Raw genomic sequence first — 16873 nt, 5'->3', positions numbered from 1 at the left:
TCCATCCCTGACCACCCATCTTCTGCGGCTACTTTCAGCAGGATAACATGCCATGACAAAGTTCAAATCATATCAAAACTATTTTCTTGAACATGACAATGAATTCACTACACTCAAATGGCCTCCACAGTCACCATATCTCAACCAATAGAGCACTTTTTGGATGTGGTAGAATGGGAGATTTGCATCATGGATGTGTAGCTGACAAATCTACCAATATGTAATATGTCAATATGGACCAAAAATTTTACCAGCACCTTGTCAAATCTATGCCACAAACAATTAAGGCAGTGCTGAAGTTTATTTATTTTTTATTTTTAAGACTTCTTTTTTAAATAACTTTTTTAGAGGACATAGGACTTTATCAACACACAAAAAGATATGCTTCCTGTTTGTCAAAAGACCAAGGTAGACCCTGCCGTTCTCAGTGTTGATTGATGAATGTTCCATTTGATGGACTGTGCTGAAAAAACTTTTTAGATAAGATAAGTAAAGCTGGACTCGGGCGGTTCATGTCATATTGTTGACAGTATTTGTTCAAGGCCACATCCAAAATGATATGTTAGCCTACTGGATGTAGAGTGATATAATAAAGTCAGAGTGAAGAAAAGTCAGTGATGTTGGTCATTTGTGTACATCTGTGAGAGACTATTGTTAAATAATCACCATTAAGATTTTTTTATTTTTTATTTAGTAATGATCTTGAATATAAATATTAAATAAGTAAAATAAATAAGTGTTTTAAAGATAAGTTTTAAAGTTCAAAACACTGGTTTCAAGCAACTTCTAATGCTGTCGCTGCACAAAATTACTGTGAACTTATAGCCTGAAAACATTTAAGTTCATAATGGTAATTAATTCCTTAATGTCAAACAGGGAAAATGATGAATATTTGTGACATAAAAATAAAAAGTAAATATTAAAAATCGGTTTATTATTGTACAGTTTAATCTTCTCCTTGAAATAGGAACGTACATATGTTTAAAAACACATCTACATTTCATTGGAATCGCTGATCAACACCTGTTTCTTTATTTTTCTTTTCTGTGATTAATAGAGTTTAGAGGAGCGCTGCCAGCGGATCCTACAGGAGATGGAGGGGTGTTTGACGGCTCGGGATCGGGTGGGTATTCAGGACTTTGTTCTCCTGGATGCCTACACCAGTGAGACTGCATTTATGGACAACCTTAGAAAACGGTTCAACGAGAACCTTATATATGTGAGTCATGCACCCACTCATGTGACTTCTGAAATTAGACTGGGATAAAGGCCGGCAATGCAATATCCAGTATCACTGTTACTTTCATTATTGAGATGGGGTAGAGAATAATGTGAACTCTCATGCTGAACAGAGGTCACTGCACACAGTAGGTATCCTACTAAGTGAAAATGTTCTCTATACATCTCATTTGCCTTGTCGCAAGAACTGGAAACTCACTTTGCTGATGATTCAGCATGGAGAAGGTTATCAAGGGCACCTTACAAAGATAAACCTCCTATATGAAACTGCTGAGACAGTTATATTTCATTATGATCCTTCTTTAACCTGTGAGTTTTTATTTTCTTTGACAGATTGTTCCAGAACAAACTTTTTAAAAGTTGACAACATATTTTTAAAATGTTGTATTGAACTCGGATCATAACTCAATACTATTTTGAGGCAAAGGACTGGACATTTTTTCTTAAATGTCCTTTTTTTCTTACTTAGACCTACATCGGGACCCTCCTAGTGTCAGTAAATCCATATAAGGACTTGGGTATCTATACCAAGAAACAAATGGACATTTATATGGGAGTAAACTTATTTGAGCTGCCTCCTCATATGTAAGTTTGCAGATATACACAGGAAAAATACATTATATACAATACATACAAATTAATACTTTTATTCCTCAGGGATACATTAAAACAGATCAAAAGTGATCGTAAACACTTTTACATTTTTACAAAAAAAAATCTTAATATTAATACTTTAAAATGATTATTAATTATTTTAAAATCATTTTTCAAAATAATATTCATCGAAGAATACTCAAAAAATGTAATAAGAAATTTTTACAGAAAATCAATATATCATAATGATTTCTGTAGGATCATGTGACACTGAAGTAACGACTGCTGAAAATTCAGCTTTGCCATCACAGGAATAAATTGCATTTTAAAATGTATTAAAACAGTAGTTTCAAACTTTAATAATATATCACAATATTACAGTTTTTAATGTATTTTTGATCAAATAAATGCAGCCTTGATGATAATAAGAGACCTTTTTTAGAAACATTTAAAAATCTTACCGACTCCAAACTTTTGAATGGCAGTGTATATATACACATTTACACTGTTTGTTGTTAAACTTTACTTTCTTATGTTTTCTTACTTATATTCTTCTTTGAAGATCATTGTTTTAAATGTAGTTTTTCTGACCTCTCAGATTTGCACTTGCTGATAACGTGTACCGGACAATGGTTAGTGAAACCAACAACCACTTCATCCTCATCTCTGGTGAGAGTGGTTCTGGTAAGACAGAGGCCTCTAAGAAAGTCCTGCAGTTCTATGCAGTAAGCTGTCCCAGCACTAGACTCCTGGACAACGTGAGAGATCGGCTCCTTCTTTCCAATCCGGTGCTGGAGGTCAGAATTTTTGTCTAAATTGATCAGTTGAAAACGTTGAAAAATGATCAGTCTACATGCTCAAAGTGTAGGACAATGTGAAGTATTTATGCTGAGGGCTTTATCTCTACAGGCTTTTGGAAACGCGAAAACCCTGAAAAATGACAACTCGAGTCGATTTGGAAAGTATATGGACATACAGTTTGACCATCGGGTAAAGTCTGATTCGGACAGAAGCAGAACAGCAGAAAAGCATTCCTTACAAATGTAAATACTTGCTTACTCTTTTAGGGAGCAGCTGTCGGTGGCCACATCTTAAGCTACTTACTGGAAAAGTCAAGGGTGGTCCACCAAAATCATGGAGAAAGAAACTTCCACATCTTCTATCAGTTAGTTGAGGGAGGGGAGGATGAGCTTCTTCGCTGGCTTGGTTTGGAGCGAAACTGTCAGAACTACCGCTATCTTATTCAGGTAAGAAACACAGTTATTACTTATTTTTTTTTATTGATGCATAGACTTATCAGAGCCATAAAGAAAGTATATTTATTTTATTGTTCAAAATCTATTTTCTGGACAGGGAGAATGTGCCAAAGTGAGCTCCATTAATGACAAGAGTGACTGGAAAACCGTACAGAAGGCTCTTTCTATCGTTAAGTTTAGTGAAAAAGATATAGAGGTAAGATGCTCTCAGAGTGATTGGAGTTTGAGCATGTTGATTTGAGTTTTTGTCCGGAGGGTCACTGGGTCAGTGTAGAAGGCTGATTTTTAGAAAGAGAGGACATTGTTTAATACCTTTGGTCTTCTTTTAGCATCTGTTTGCGATCATTGCCAGTGTCCTTCATCTCGGGAATGTTCACTTTGAGGCCAGTGCTCTGGGTTATGCCACATTAAACAGTAGTGCAGAAGTGCACTGGCTGTCAAAGGTATGTTCACCTGTCACTTATATCAAGTTTTAGAATATTTATGCATTCAAAATGGGATAGTTTATACTGTAATGCCAATATTGACCTCTGACTTTTGTTTCTTTGTTGCAACCCATTTCTTCTTTATTCATGTTTTTCTCAGTTATTGGGCATCCCCTCAAACATGTTACAGGAGGGTTTAACTCACAGGAAGATTGAAGCCAAAGCAGAAGAGGTGATGAAAGAAGGATTCTGAACATTGGCTTATTAGTATTGTCTATGTTCTAGTAGTCATCCACTTTAGATCTTTTTCTTATGCCAAGTAAATACAACATTACATAAGCATACTTACTGAAATATTGCTTGTACTTGTTAAAATTATTAATTGCAACATAGGTCAACTACCTGTGTCAACTAAACTTAACATAGGTAGCCTATATGCAAAAATTAAATACAATTTTTAAATACTGTATTAACATTAAAAGTATGTTTTACATTCATATTCCCATGTAAAGTTGTTTTGGACAATTAGTATTAAATGGTAAATACATTTATTTTTAAATAATATTACAATTACTTTGAAAAGTGATTTAAGAGATGGAATAGTATGATATGTTTCTGTACTTCGGAAATGCATGATTATGTAGTATTGATAATTTTCAGGTTCTAAGCCCTTTCACCGCTGAACATGCAAAGTATGCCAGGGATGCACTAGCCAAAGCCATCTATGGCCGCACATTCTCATGGCTTGTTAATAAGATTAATGAATCTTTGGCAAATAAGGTATGAATGGTTTACAGATTCTGCTTTTTATAGTGGTATATTAAAATACATGAATTAGTCAATAGATTATTAGGTGATCGATCTATTTATTCTATCAATGCAGGATTCAACCAGAAAGACGGTGATTGGACTGCTTGACATCTATGGATTTGAAGTGTTTGATGTGAACAGGTGACACTGAAGCATTGCAATCATACACATTACACATTTCCTTCAAGAGAAATCTTGAAATGGGTTAATTAGTTCAAAGCAATTAGTAACCTTATCAATATAGTTTCAGAACAAGCCCTCTAGACACATCTAGACACAAATAAATGTGCCATTATTGTAAAGTAGAAACACGCTGCACTGATGACATTATTGCTATTGCATGTAAATTGTCTTATATTTGTTAAGTACTAGATACATATTTTGATGGATTGATGTTTACCATGTATATGATTACTGGTGATTTTCCTCAGTTTTGAACAGTTCTGTATAAACTTCTGCAATGAAAAGCTTCAGCAGCTTTTCATCCAGCTCACCCTCAAATCAGAGCAGGAGGAGTACGAGTTGGAGGGAATCGAGGTGAAGTACATACAACATTAGTTTGAAATTAACAAGGCCTTTTCACATACTTACAGATAGTAATTTTGTGTAAATGCTTTGTTACACAGATCTGCCTCACTCTCTGTGCTTTGCCATATTTTCATTGATAAACTTTTTTCCCCCATGTTGACATATTTTAGTGGGAGCCAGTGCCATTCTTCAACAATAAGATCATCTGTGACCTGGTGGAAGAGAAACATAGAGGCATCATATCTGTACTGGTGTGTATAATGGATTTAAGCTGACATACAGTACATGACATGATTAAGGGGGCTTTCACACTTGGTTCAATTGTCTGGTCCGATTGAAGGCAGGAAAATGCATAGCGTTGCTCACCTCACTTTTAAATTTTGTTTTTGAACCTTTGGTTTTGTTTTCAAAGCGTCAACACATAACAGCACTTGCGTCTATCTGCCGTGAATGTACTGTAAATGTTCTAAAGAACACGAGAGTCCATTTCTACTGAAAGCGAGCAGAAACGAGATATTTCTCTCTGCTTGCAGTGCATCAGTCACTCTTGTCAGGAAAGTGAGTAAGAACACACACGAAAACACAGGCTGCATCCGAAATTGCATTCCTCCCTACTATATAGGTGAAAAACAGTGTGTAACAAAACAAGTACTGTACAGGTATGTCCGAATTACTCATAAAAGAGTAGGCAAAAAGTACCGGGATGACCTACTACTTCTGCCGAGATTCTGAAGAGCACATATGATAGACACTTTACTGTCCCATGAGGCCACGGGAGAAGATTTGTGAATGGCAGTGAAGAGAGGTAACTGATGCTGGTAGGTCACATGATAACGAAAGCATGGTGAATGCAGTACGTCCGGACATTCATACTACACACACTTGCATATTATACACACAACGTACCTTTTTTTAGCAGTCGTGAAGTAACTTTGATCACTACTCAAGAGAGTATCTGGTTTTGAACGCAGCCACAGCTTGATCAAACATACGCATCAATGGCGGTTTACTTGCAACAATTTTGTACAAATGCATTCATATCAGCAATGAACTGTACCGGAGTTCACATGAACCATACCCTATGCCTAGACCACCCTTTTTATGCGGACTGGTACGGTCCGTGAGTGCGCACCAGCATTCACATCATCCAAAGGAACCAAACTCTGACGTCAATCGAACTGTCAAACTACACTAGAGTTTTGGACCTTTTTTCACGGGTCTCGTCAGCTTGTTTGGTGCACACCAGGGTTTGGATGACAGCGTTCACACTTACAAACACTTAGTTTGTTTTAATTGAATCAAACCTGCCAAGTGTGAAAACACACTAAGTCACAGTCTATATGTCATGTATCCCGTATTAAAGGATGAAGAATGTCTGCGTCCTGGAGAAGCCACAGATTTTACATTCCTGGAGAAGCTAGAGGAGAAGATGTGCGGTCACCCTCATTTTGTCACGTGGGTAAACATTTTAAATTCTTTTTAAACGGGCATAACACCAGAATTTAAATGCTATCATAGTACTTGGATGATTTTATTCATTTTATGACTCTTCTGTAGGCATTAAAACAGGGATGTCCAGTCCTGTTCCTGGAGGGCCACCTTCCAGAGTTTAGCTCTAGCCCTAATTAAACATAACTGAAGCAGCTAATCAAGGTCTTCAGGATCACTAGAAACTTCCAAGCAGGTGTTGGAGCCAAACTCCGTAGGAAGGCGGCCTTCCAGGAGCAGGATTGGACACCCTTGCATTAAATGAAATCCTTAAAAAATAATAATAGCTAATTTTGTAGATCCTGAATATAAATCACTTGCTTTTATATAGATATTACAGTCATGGCCTTAGCTAAATCCTTGGGCATTTATTGAAGGGTGAAGGACTACTATAATGCCAATATTGTAGCATTAACATCTGTAAAACATGTTTTTGGTCTGTATAAAGGTGACTTGATTTGTTGAATTTTGTATCTGTATCTGCCATGTAATTTAACATTTAAAGCTGATATAGCTGTACAGCTAAAACCTTCACATGCAAAGTAGAATTGAAGTGCCATGGTACAGTAGAATTTTTACTGCTGCAAAGGTATTATATTTATTGTAAGGTACTGTATTCATTTATTAATCCAATTCATTGTCTCTAAATCTCAGGCACAAATTGGCTGACCAGAAAACCCGCAAGACCTTGGAACGAGGGGATTTTCGACTCCTACACTATGCTGGAGAAGTTACTTACTCAGTTGTTGGTAAGATACTCAGTGCAAACTGTTTTAAGACTAAAATCAAACAACAAAACAACAACAAAAACATTTATAAAATACATTTATTTATCTTGATCTGTTGGTTTTGTCAGGATTTCTTGACAAAAATAATGATCTTCTGTACAGGAACATTAAAGAGGTAAGAGGTTTCCCCACAGCATGTATTCTCTATTGGTCATCTTTGAAAAAATAATGACTATGAAATAGTCATAAAGATAAAAGTTATTTGTTATTTTTAAGGTCATGCGACAGTCTAAGAACAGTATTATCCAGCATTGCTTCCATGCTATTGAACCTGACGGCAAGAAAAGACCTGAGACGGTACAGTGAAATATGTTTAAATAGATAACTAAAAAAACAAATAATTATAACAGCCTGATCTATATATTTAAAGTGTTTTTCTTGTGTTAATTTTTTGGCAATAAGACACAAATTTACAGATTGTTTGACTGCAATTTTAGTATAATTAACATAGCAGATTGAAAACCTGAGAGCCACTCATGATATTATTTCCAACTTTACCTTTATTTAAGTAGTGGCAGCACTTAAATGTACAGGAATCAAAAATACATTGTTGACCTGTTTTTGTGAACAGGTAGCCACCCAGTTTAAGAGCAGCCTTGCAGGCCTCTCTGAAATCCTCATGACCAAAGAACCATGGTATGTGCGGTGCCTGAAACCCAACCACTGCAAGCAGCCAGGTGAGCCTTTCACTTCACACCTCTTGTTAGTGGTTTTGTCTGCTGAATGTTTTACTAGACGGTGCCCGTGACCTCTCTCTCACTCGCCTAACCTCAGATCACTTTGATGATGTCATGGTGAGACATCAAGTCAAGTACCTGGGGTTAATGGAGCACCTGAGAGTCAGGCGTGCTGGGTTTGCTTATAGGAGAAGATACGAAGTCTTCCTAAAAAGGTGCATTTGCGTTGTGTGTGTGTGTTTCCAACAATGCAACTTGGACACATCTTTTGTATCAGGTGCTGGTTCTCACTTTTTCTCACCTGCAAACATGATCATTGCAGATATAAGGCTCTATGTCCTGACACATGGCCACACTGGAATGGGACACCAGCAGAGGGAGTGCAGCAACTCATCAAACACCTTGGCTACAAACCAAAGGAGTACAAGATGGGAAGGTACAAACCAGGCTACTGCAATGATACTGTGTTGTTCCTCTAGGACCAGGAAATATCTGTTACCTATAAAATGTTTATAAAAAATGTCCATGTTTTATAAAATATTTTTTCCCTCTAATTTCTCAAGGACAAAAATCTTTATTCGCCATCCCCGAACTCTTTTTGCCACTGAAGATGCATTTGAGGTCTGCAAGCATGAACTGGGTAAGGCACCAGTAACCTCTGACAAAAGAAGGCTGGGATCCCCTGAAGGTCTTGATTCTTGCAATGCCAGCTTTGACCTGACTGGTTGGTATCTCAAATCTCTTTTGTCACAGCCACAAGGATCCAGGCCAAATACAAAGGCTATAGGGTGAAAGAAGACTACCAAAGGCAGAGAGAAGCAGGTATTGAACATTTCTTGGTTAAAACGACACTCGGTTACTAACGTAACCTCGGTTCTCTCTAGAGAGGGAACGAGTATTGCGTAAGATTAGCTTACACTAAGGGAAAGATTCATCTTCTCGAGATATTGAAGCCAAAAAATTATCCTTATTTTTGTATTCATTGTCAACGCAGTGCAGCAGCTAGCAGACCTAGAGCAGGCCATCTCGCGTGCTCATTGGCTGCCCTGCGGGCAACTGCTGCAGCCTACCAGTGAGCCCGGAGTGACGTCACGCCCAATGAAGGGCGCCTTCATAGCGTCACAGCCCGCCGGAATGGGCGTGGCTTAGCGTATAAAAGTAGGAGCTGTAGGCTTACTTCTCTGGTTTTTCGTTGACTGAAGCAAAGTCGCTCGTGGCGCGAGCACGGCCAGTTACGCAATACTCGTTCCCTCTCTAGAGAGAGCCGAGGTTACGTTAGTAACCGAGTATCGTTCTCTTACAAGAGGTTCTCTCATATTGCGTAAGTTTAGCTTACGCTACGGGAACACTTTGTCAACGCCGTGCGCGCCAAGCATCCACCATGAGACACTGAACTTTCAGGGGAACCCCATAAGTGGAAAAAATAAGGTGGCCAGCCACGCGGGCCATTACTTGTACATAAGCACACATAGGGAATACAGAGCAGCGTGCTGGTCTGTATAGGCACATGGCATATACCCTTCTAGTGCAGCTCAACCAGGAGAGCTGAGTCACGTGAGAGTGTTCTGAGCAGGAAGATCTGGTCAGAATACACCTCTCCTTCAAACTGACAAAAGTTTAGCCTGCAAGGCGGGAACTTCTAGGTTATAAAACCTGACAAAGGTAGACGGAGAGCTCCAGCCCACCGCTACACATATGTCATGGATAGAAATCCCACTGGACCACGCCCACGACGAGGCCACGCCTCTCGTGGAATGAGCCCTGATGCCCAGAGGGCATTGCAGACCTTTTGACGCGTAAGCAGCTGCTATAGCGTCCACTATCCATCTGGACAGGCTCTGTTTCGAGAAGGCGAGACCCTTGGTGCGCCAACCAAATGAAACAAAAAGCTTTTCTGAACGCCTGAAGGAGGCGGAGCGCGTAATGTAAAATCTCAGCGCCCTGACAGGGCAGAGGAGATTCACTTCACCTTCGCTGTCTGATGCTGGAAGAGCTGACAGCGAAATAACTTGCGCTCTGAATGGAGTGCCCATCACTTTAGGAACATAGCCATGTCTAGGTCTGAGGATGACTTTAGAGTAATTCGGCCCGAACTCAAGACACGACGCGCTGACAGACAGCGCATGCAGGTCCCCCACACGTTTTACTGACGACAGTGCTGTCAGAAAGGCGGTTTTCAGTGATAGATATTTCAACCCCACGGAGTCTAGTGGTTCAAATGGAAAGGCTTTCAGGGCCTCGAGGACCAATGAAAGATCCCACATAGGAACCGATGGGGGGCGCGGCGGGTTCATCCTTCTAGCTCCTCTAAGGAAGCGGATGACCAACTCATGTCTTCCCAGTGACTGGCCGTGCGTCGATTCTGCGAACGCTGCCACGGCCGCCACGTATACTTTGAGCGTGGATGGGGACCTCCCCTTATCCAACAGCTCTTGTAGGAAGGTGAGCAAATTTGCCAACCCGCATGTCCGTGGGTCCAGACCTCTGTCGCTGCACCATCCGGAGAACACCGACCATTTAGACGCGTAGAGCCTTCTCTTGGTCCGACCACTGGCCGAAGACCGGTCTGCCCTCGAACAGCGCGCCCCAACCCGAGTTGGACGGGTCTGTCGAAATGACTTTCCGATAAGAGATGGTTCCCATCATCACTCCCTGCTGGTACCAGTCGGCTACTGACCAGGGCTGCAGAGCCGCTATGCAGGTCTGAGTCACTCTGATTTTCTGGCCGCCAGAAACCCAGGCTCGGCGGCACGCGCGAGCATTCAACCAGCGTTGGAGCGGGCGCATGCGCAGTAGGCGCAGCTGAAGCACCGCTGCAGCTGATGCCATACAGCCCAACATCCTTTGAAATGTTTTCAAAGGGAGAAAGCTGCCCTTCTGGAAAGATGCGGCTAGGTGGCGAACACGGCGCGCACGCTGTGTCGATAAACGAGCCGTCATGGTCACCGAGTCCAGTTCTATTCCTAAAAAGGAAATTGACTGGCTGGGCAGTAATGAGCTCTTGGTCCAGTTGACCGTGAGACCCAAGCTTTCCAGGTGACTGAGAAGCACTGTTCTGTGAGATAGCACTTCTGTCTCTGACTGTGCCAATATCAGCCAATCGTCCAGGGAGTTCATTATTCGCAGCCCCTGACTTCTCAGGGGGGCGAGCGCAGCGTCCATGCACTTCGTAAATGTACAGGGTTGCTAGGGACAGGCCGAACGGCAGGACGGTGTATTGATATACCTGACCGTCGAAGGCGAATCTCAAAAATTGCCTGTGACGGGGTATTATCTGAATCTGAAAATAGGCATCCTTCAGATCTAGAGAAATAATCCAGTCCCTCGGGCGAACGTGCGCGAGGATTTTCTTGGTCGTAAGCATTTTGAACGGTCTTTTCGCAAGCACTTTGTTCAAATGTCTCAGATCTAGGATAGGTCTGAAGGCTCCGTCCTTCTCGGGTACGAGAAAATATAGGCTGTAAAAACCTGACTCGCTCAGAGAAGGCGGTACCTTTTCTATAGCCCCTTTGCACAGCAGCTTTGCTATTTCTGCTTGAAGTAGGTGTGCTACTTCCGCATTCACTATCGTCGCGGTCCGGGCTTGAAAGTGCGGGGGACGGCGAATGAATTGAAGTGTATAGCCCTGCTTTATTGTGCTCAGCACCCATTCTGAAATCCCTGGGATAGTTTCCCACGCAGCTATGTGAGCCTGTAGCGGGCGAATGGCTCAGATGGTTCAGATCGCCGCCATTTGCGGGCTTGTGAAACTGAACCGGTGCCGAAAGCGAGGCACCCGCGCTCTCGGTTCTGGGCAATTGCTGCTCGCTGAAAACCGAAACCGGGTGATTTATGTGAGATGTCCCAATTATAAGGGATGGGGAACATTCTTTTTTCACTTTTTGACGCGCGAGCAGCGCTCCGGGTGGAAAAGCTTCCTGTACACGCGGGCACGAGTCTTACAAGTGTATTTGACACCCCGATCATAATCGATGGGGAGCGTCTTATTAATGCCCTGCGTTTTGTGATAACACTTAAACGCGCGGGCGGAGCCTGGGGGGAGGTTTGTGTTAGCAAGCATGAACGCTCTCTGGCGGGCACGAGACTTACATTCATAACCTGCTTTTTTTGATCGTGTAACAGAGCGGGCAGATAGTGGGCACAGACCTGTGGACACATTTCTTACATTCAACACTCGAGCGACTTTTCTGCGCTTTATGGGAGTGTGCTCTGTGAGTGACACGAGATTCGAAGTGCTTGTGTGTAGGGGTGAACACTGGGGCGTGGGCACTTTCACTACACTTAAAACACAGACGGCATGAGCCGGACCAGACATTATACTCTTTTTGAGATTTCTCTGGGTCGCCGTGAAAACGGCGTTTGTGTGCAGGCGAGAGGGTGAACAAACCGGCTCGTTGGCTGCTAAATGAACCACTGCACTAGCCTGTTTGAAGGGGACTGACAGGGATAGAAACTTTGACGGCGGTCCGGCCGCAGCGGGACAGGCGCGTCTCTTTTCTCTCTCTTTGTTAGGAGGGCTTCGCATGCTCAGACTTCAGCGTGATCTTCTGCCGAGGCCCTCTGGGGGGTGGCGGTCTGTGACGGCTGTCTGAGCGCGACCTAGGGCGGCCGCCCTAACGTCGCTGCGAAGGCTGAGGCTGTGCTGGACGCTGGGCGCTGGCTCGCACAGGAGGCTGTTCTTTTCTTTGTCTCTCGCGAGAGCGGCCTGTAGCGGAGCTTGAGCGTCACGGCAGGAAGAGGTTCATGGCCTGCGTGGTCTTCTGTACCTCAGAAAAACGGTCAACGATCCAGTTCACCGTTGGGCTGAAGAGACCAGTGGGGGAGAGCGGCACGTTCAGGAAGGTGGCTCGCTCAGTTTCCCTCATATCCGCGGGCGTCAACCAGAGGTGCCTCTCTGTTACAGTCAACGCGGCCATGGCTCGTCCAATGCCTTGACCAATGTCTTGAGCTGCGGTTTTAGTGGTGCGGAGAGAGAGATCCGTCGCACTTCTCAGGTCTGTAACCGCAGCTGGATCCCGGCCCTTCTCATCCCATTCACGGAGGAGGTCGGCTCGCAGGATCTGTACCACAGCCATGGAGTGGAGAGCAGACGCGGCCTGGCCGGAGGCGGCATATGCGTGGCCGACCAAGGCGGAAGTGGCTCTGCAGGCTTTTGACGGGAGGGCTGACTGTGACCGCCATCTCACGGAGGGAGGGCAAAAGTGCGCTGCGACCGCCTCTTCCACAGGGGGAATAGCCGTGTACCCTTTTTCAGCGGCGCGGTCCACTTGGGAGAGCGACGCGGAGGCCTGGGACTGAAGTCTCGAGGAGAATGGTGCGTTCCATGACCTCGTCAACTCCAAGTGAAGTTCCGGCAGGAATGGAGCGGGCCTGCTTGCTGAAGCTGCACGGCGGCGACTTTGAAGGAAACAGCCGTCGAGCCTGTTCGGTGCGGGTTCCTTCGGCAGCGACCACTCGAGCCCGAGACGGTCAACAGCTTACGTCAGCAGGCGCATCAGTTCCGCATCAGCTCCAGCGCGGGTACGAGTGGATTCCTGGATCGACGAGGAGGCGGAGTGAAGCGACCATTCCTCGCTGTCTGATGCCAGGATGGAGCAGCAGTCTCTCGTGGCGTGTCCCTCGGCCTCATCCTCAGATGCGACGGCAGTGAGGCTCGTGAGCGACAGCTGCGCGTCGGTGAGGGGGGGCGGGGAAGGCGAAAGTGAGGCTCGAGGGAGGTTCTCCGTCGAGCGCGTCGCTATGGCCACAGGTTCCGGCTGTCTCAGGGAACGGCGCTTCTTCCTGCACGGTCCCACAGAGGGCAGAGTGACTGCTGCGGTGTTGAATGCTTCGAGTCGAGCTCGCAGGGTCGACAGCGGAAGCGCTTCACAGAGCTCGCAGCCCCCGGACGCGAGGGCGAGCTCTGCATGTTCCAGGCCCAGGCAGAGAGCGCAGATCAAGTGGCGGTCTCCGGCGCTGAGCGGGGCTCTACACGAGCCGCAGGAAGCGCGAGGCATCTTTAAAAAGACACTCGCTGCTCTTTTAGAATAGGTAGCAAGGTAAAGGATACGTCGTCGGATAGCGTAGCTCGCACGGATGGCTGAAGGTGGCGAGGACAGCCGGCTTCCTCAGCGCTGTCCTAAGCTGGCTGTTCGCTGTTCGATGGCGGCGGTGGCTTCTCTCAGATCCAGCGATGCGAAGAGCTCGCTGAAGAAACGAAAAATCAGAGAAGTCAGCCTACAGCCCCTACTTTTATACGCTAAGCCACGCCCATTCCGGCGGGCTGTGACGCTATGAAGGCGCGGGCGCCCTTCATTGGGAGTGACATCACGCCGGGCTCACAGGTAGGCTGCAGCAGTTGCCCGCAGGGCAGCCAATGAGCACGCGAGATGGCCTGCTCTAGGTCTGCTAGCTGCTGCTCTGCATTGACAATGAATACAAAACTGAGGATAATTTTTTGGCTTCAATATCTCGAGAAGATGAATCTTTCCCGTAGCGTAAGCTAAACTTACGCAATACGAGAGAACCTCTCGTAAGAGAACACTGGAGTTATTAAGAAAACCATCAGTTGAAATCACAAGAACCTTTCTCCCCTCCAGCGACGGCCCTGTACATAACATTACTTTTAATTCACTTTTAACAGCTACCAAGATTGAAACATGTTGGAGGGGCCTTCAGGCCAGAAAGGAGAGGGAAAGAAGAGCCTGGGCTGTCAAAGTCATCAAGAAGTGAGACAATCATGTCAGATCCTTCCTGTCAGTTACTTCTGCTTTTACGTGACCAAAGTAATGTTGGAAAAGCTTTTTATACAGGCACTGAATGACAACTAAATGAAAGTTTTATTGATCTAAATATGACTTTATGTAAATGTAAATGTTTGGAAACAGTAGGATTTATTTTTGAATAAAATTTTGAATACTTTTATTCAGCAAGGATGCATTAATTTGATCAAAAGACACAGTATAGACATTTAAAATGTTACAAAAGATTTCTATTTCATATAAATGCTGTTTTTTTTACTTGCTGGTTTTCAAATGTTTCAGCCCCCCCCCCCCTTCTTATAATAATAATAAATACACCAAATCAACATATTAGAATGATTTCTAAAGGATCACTGCACAGTAGTAGACGCTGCTAAAAATTCAGCTTTGCCATCACATGAATAAATCACATTTTAAAATTTACTGAAATGGATCAATTTAGTAAATTTACAAATGATTTTTAACCATAATATTTCAAAATATTTGACTATTTTGATCAAATGAATGCACATAAAAAGAAATCTTACTGACTTTTGAACAAAAATGTATATAAATATTTAAGGTAACAATCACATTTTATGATGTTTGAGCTGTAAGATATTTTTCCCCAATCCTACAGGTTTATCAAGGGCTTCATGAACAGGAATCAGCCTGTAAGCATGGACAACTCTGAATATCTGGCCTTCGTCAGACAGAGCTACCTCACTCGACTCAAAGAGTATCTGCCAAAATCAGTAATAGACAAAACTACCTGGCTAACTCCTCCACCAATAATGCAAGAGGTAGAACTAGTCCATACATTTTTGAACCCGTTATCATTGAAACACTGCAAAGTTATTGTTATAGATGAGGTTTATGATTTCACTAATAAAACTTTACAATGTTAAAAATGAATCTATAGGCCTCAGCGCTCTTACGTAATTTGCACACACGTCTCCTCATACGGAAGTATGTTCGAGGGATCAGTGCACAGCAGAAGGTGCAGGTAAAATTGTCATTTTAACCTCTCATTTATCTGAACATTTATTTTCATATTTTATTCTCTGGCTGGAATTCTTTTACAGTTCCATTTCATTTTCAGCTGCAAATCAAAGCACTGACCAGTGACTTATTCAAAGGCAGAAAAGAGAACTACCCTCAGAGCATATGCCAACCCTTTGCTGACACTAGGATAAGTAAGAGTTTATGATTTTTTTAATACTTCTTCTGCTGCAATTGTAATGCAAAGATCAAGTTATTCCTTATGAGTAAACCACAAAACTTTGCTCTTTCTATGTTTATTGTCTTCAGGTGAACAGGACATGAACGTCAAAGTCTTGCAGCTGATTTGTCCTGAGGGCATTGAGGTATAAAACTATAAATACACATGTATGTACACATTTCTGAGCTTGTTTGACTATGAGTATAGTAGATCTATATCCATTTATTTTTCAGTCAGAAAGATGTTTATATCATGGGTAGGGGAAACTTATTGTAAACTCTCTCTCTCTCTATACAGTACAGTGTTCCAGTGATTAAGTATGACAGGAATGGCTTTCGGCCACGTTTCAGACAGCTAATCTTCACCCAGGCTGCTGCGTATCTGGTGGAGGAGGCCAAAATTAAACAGAGGGTGAATTACAGCTCACTTAAAGGTAAATCTTAATGTCCAACAGTGCTGGGTAGATTACTTAAGATTACAAATTACATGATACAAATTGTAATTAGTAACATATTCTATTACATTACACATTTTTTTGTAATATAATTAATTGCTTTTTGATTACTTTTGTTTTACTTTTGATAACTTGTTTATAACATTAAAAAGCTCAACTGTAAATCATCAAGTTAAATTAGAAGAAATAAATAATTGAAAAGTAAAAAATAAAACTATCTAATAAAAAAATTAAATATTTTATTTGTTTATGCTGTGCAGCCTCTCAATTTTGCATGCAATCTGTCACATGTTTTTTGTTTAACTTCATGTTCTTATTTTCATGTATTTTATTTAAACAAAATACAAAAATTGGTTAGATTTGACTTGACAACCTAAACTTGACCATGAAAAACAAAACTCACTGTTACAGGGAACAAAGGAAACATGAGGGCTATATATGCACACAGAGACTAATGATTAACAAGGAACACCTGTGTATAATCAAACAATGAACCAATGAGAAAACAGAACAGAGAAACACATGACCTGAATCAACTAATCAGAACAGGACACATAAGACACTAGAGGTGTGTTTTAAACAAAAGAAATTAAACAAAAAACAGATATGACATAATTATAGTCACCTGACAAGTGGCCAGTCTGTGAGTGCAATTCCACAAAACCTTTGAGAA

The 16873-nt window shown here is 42.5% G+C and overlaps 1 protein-coding gene across 2 annotated transcripts in view; it reads left to right on the top strand.

Moving 5' to 3' along the window:
* Nucleotides 1-16873, top strand: part of myo1hb (myosin IHb) — a 36478-nt gene that overhangs the window by 16810 nt on the left and 2795 nt on the right. For both annotated transcript variants that reach the window (XM_077240654.1, XM_077240655.1), the window contains exons 2-28: nt 1058-1219; nt 1709-1824; nt 2432-2630; nt 2743-2823; nt 2901-3080; nt 3187-3285; nt 3419-3532; nt 3675-3746; nt 4175-4294; nt 4398-4465; nt 4756-4861; nt 5023-5103; nt 6216-6307; nt 6995-7089; nt 7197-7243; nt 7345-7425; nt 7700-7805; nt 7903-8020; nt 8128-8241; nt 8369-8445; nt 8559-8627; nt 14428-14512; nt 15165-15327; nt 15447-15530; nt 15627-15720; nt 15836-15891; nt 16044-16179. In XM_077240654.1, the coding sequence (XP_077096769.1) occupies nt 1058-1219; nt 1709-1824; nt 2432-2630; nt 2743-2823; nt 2901-3080; nt 3187-3285; nt 3419-3532; nt 3675-3746; nt 4175-4294; nt 4398-4465; nt 4756-4861; nt 5023-5103; nt 6216-6307; nt 6995-7089; nt 7197-7243; nt 7345-7425; nt 7700-7805; nt 7903-8020; nt 8128-8241; nt 8369-8445; nt 8559-8627; nt 14428-14512; nt 15165-15327; nt 15447-15530; nt 15627-15720; nt 15836-15891; nt 16044-16179 (2815 nt within the window). The remainder of the gene's footprint in view (nt 1-1057; nt 1220-1708; nt 1825-2431; nt 2631-2742; nt 2824-2900; nt 3081-3186; nt 3286-3418; nt 3533-3674; nt 3747-4174; nt 4295-4397; nt 4466-4755; nt 4862-5022; nt 5104-6215; nt 6308-6994; nt 7090-7196; nt 7244-7344; nt 7426-7699; nt 7806-7902; nt 8021-8127; nt 8242-8368; nt 8446-8558; nt 8628-14427; nt 14513-15164; nt 15328-15446; nt 15531-15626; nt 15721-15835; nt 15892-16043; nt 16180-16873) is intronic.

The sequence above is a fragment of the Siphateles boraxobius genome, unplaced genomic scaffold, assembly GCF_051911475.1.
Source record: "Siphateles boraxobius isolate OS27281-9 unplaced genomic scaffold, OSU_SipBor_1 24, whole genome shotgun sequence".
Taxonomy (NCBI): Eukaryota; Metazoa; Chordata; class Actinopteri; order Cypriniformes; family Leuciscidae; genus Siphateles; species Siphateles boraxobius.
The sequence above is the reverse complement of the archived record's forward strand: the minus strand, read 5'-3'. Positions and strand labels throughout refer to the sequence as shown.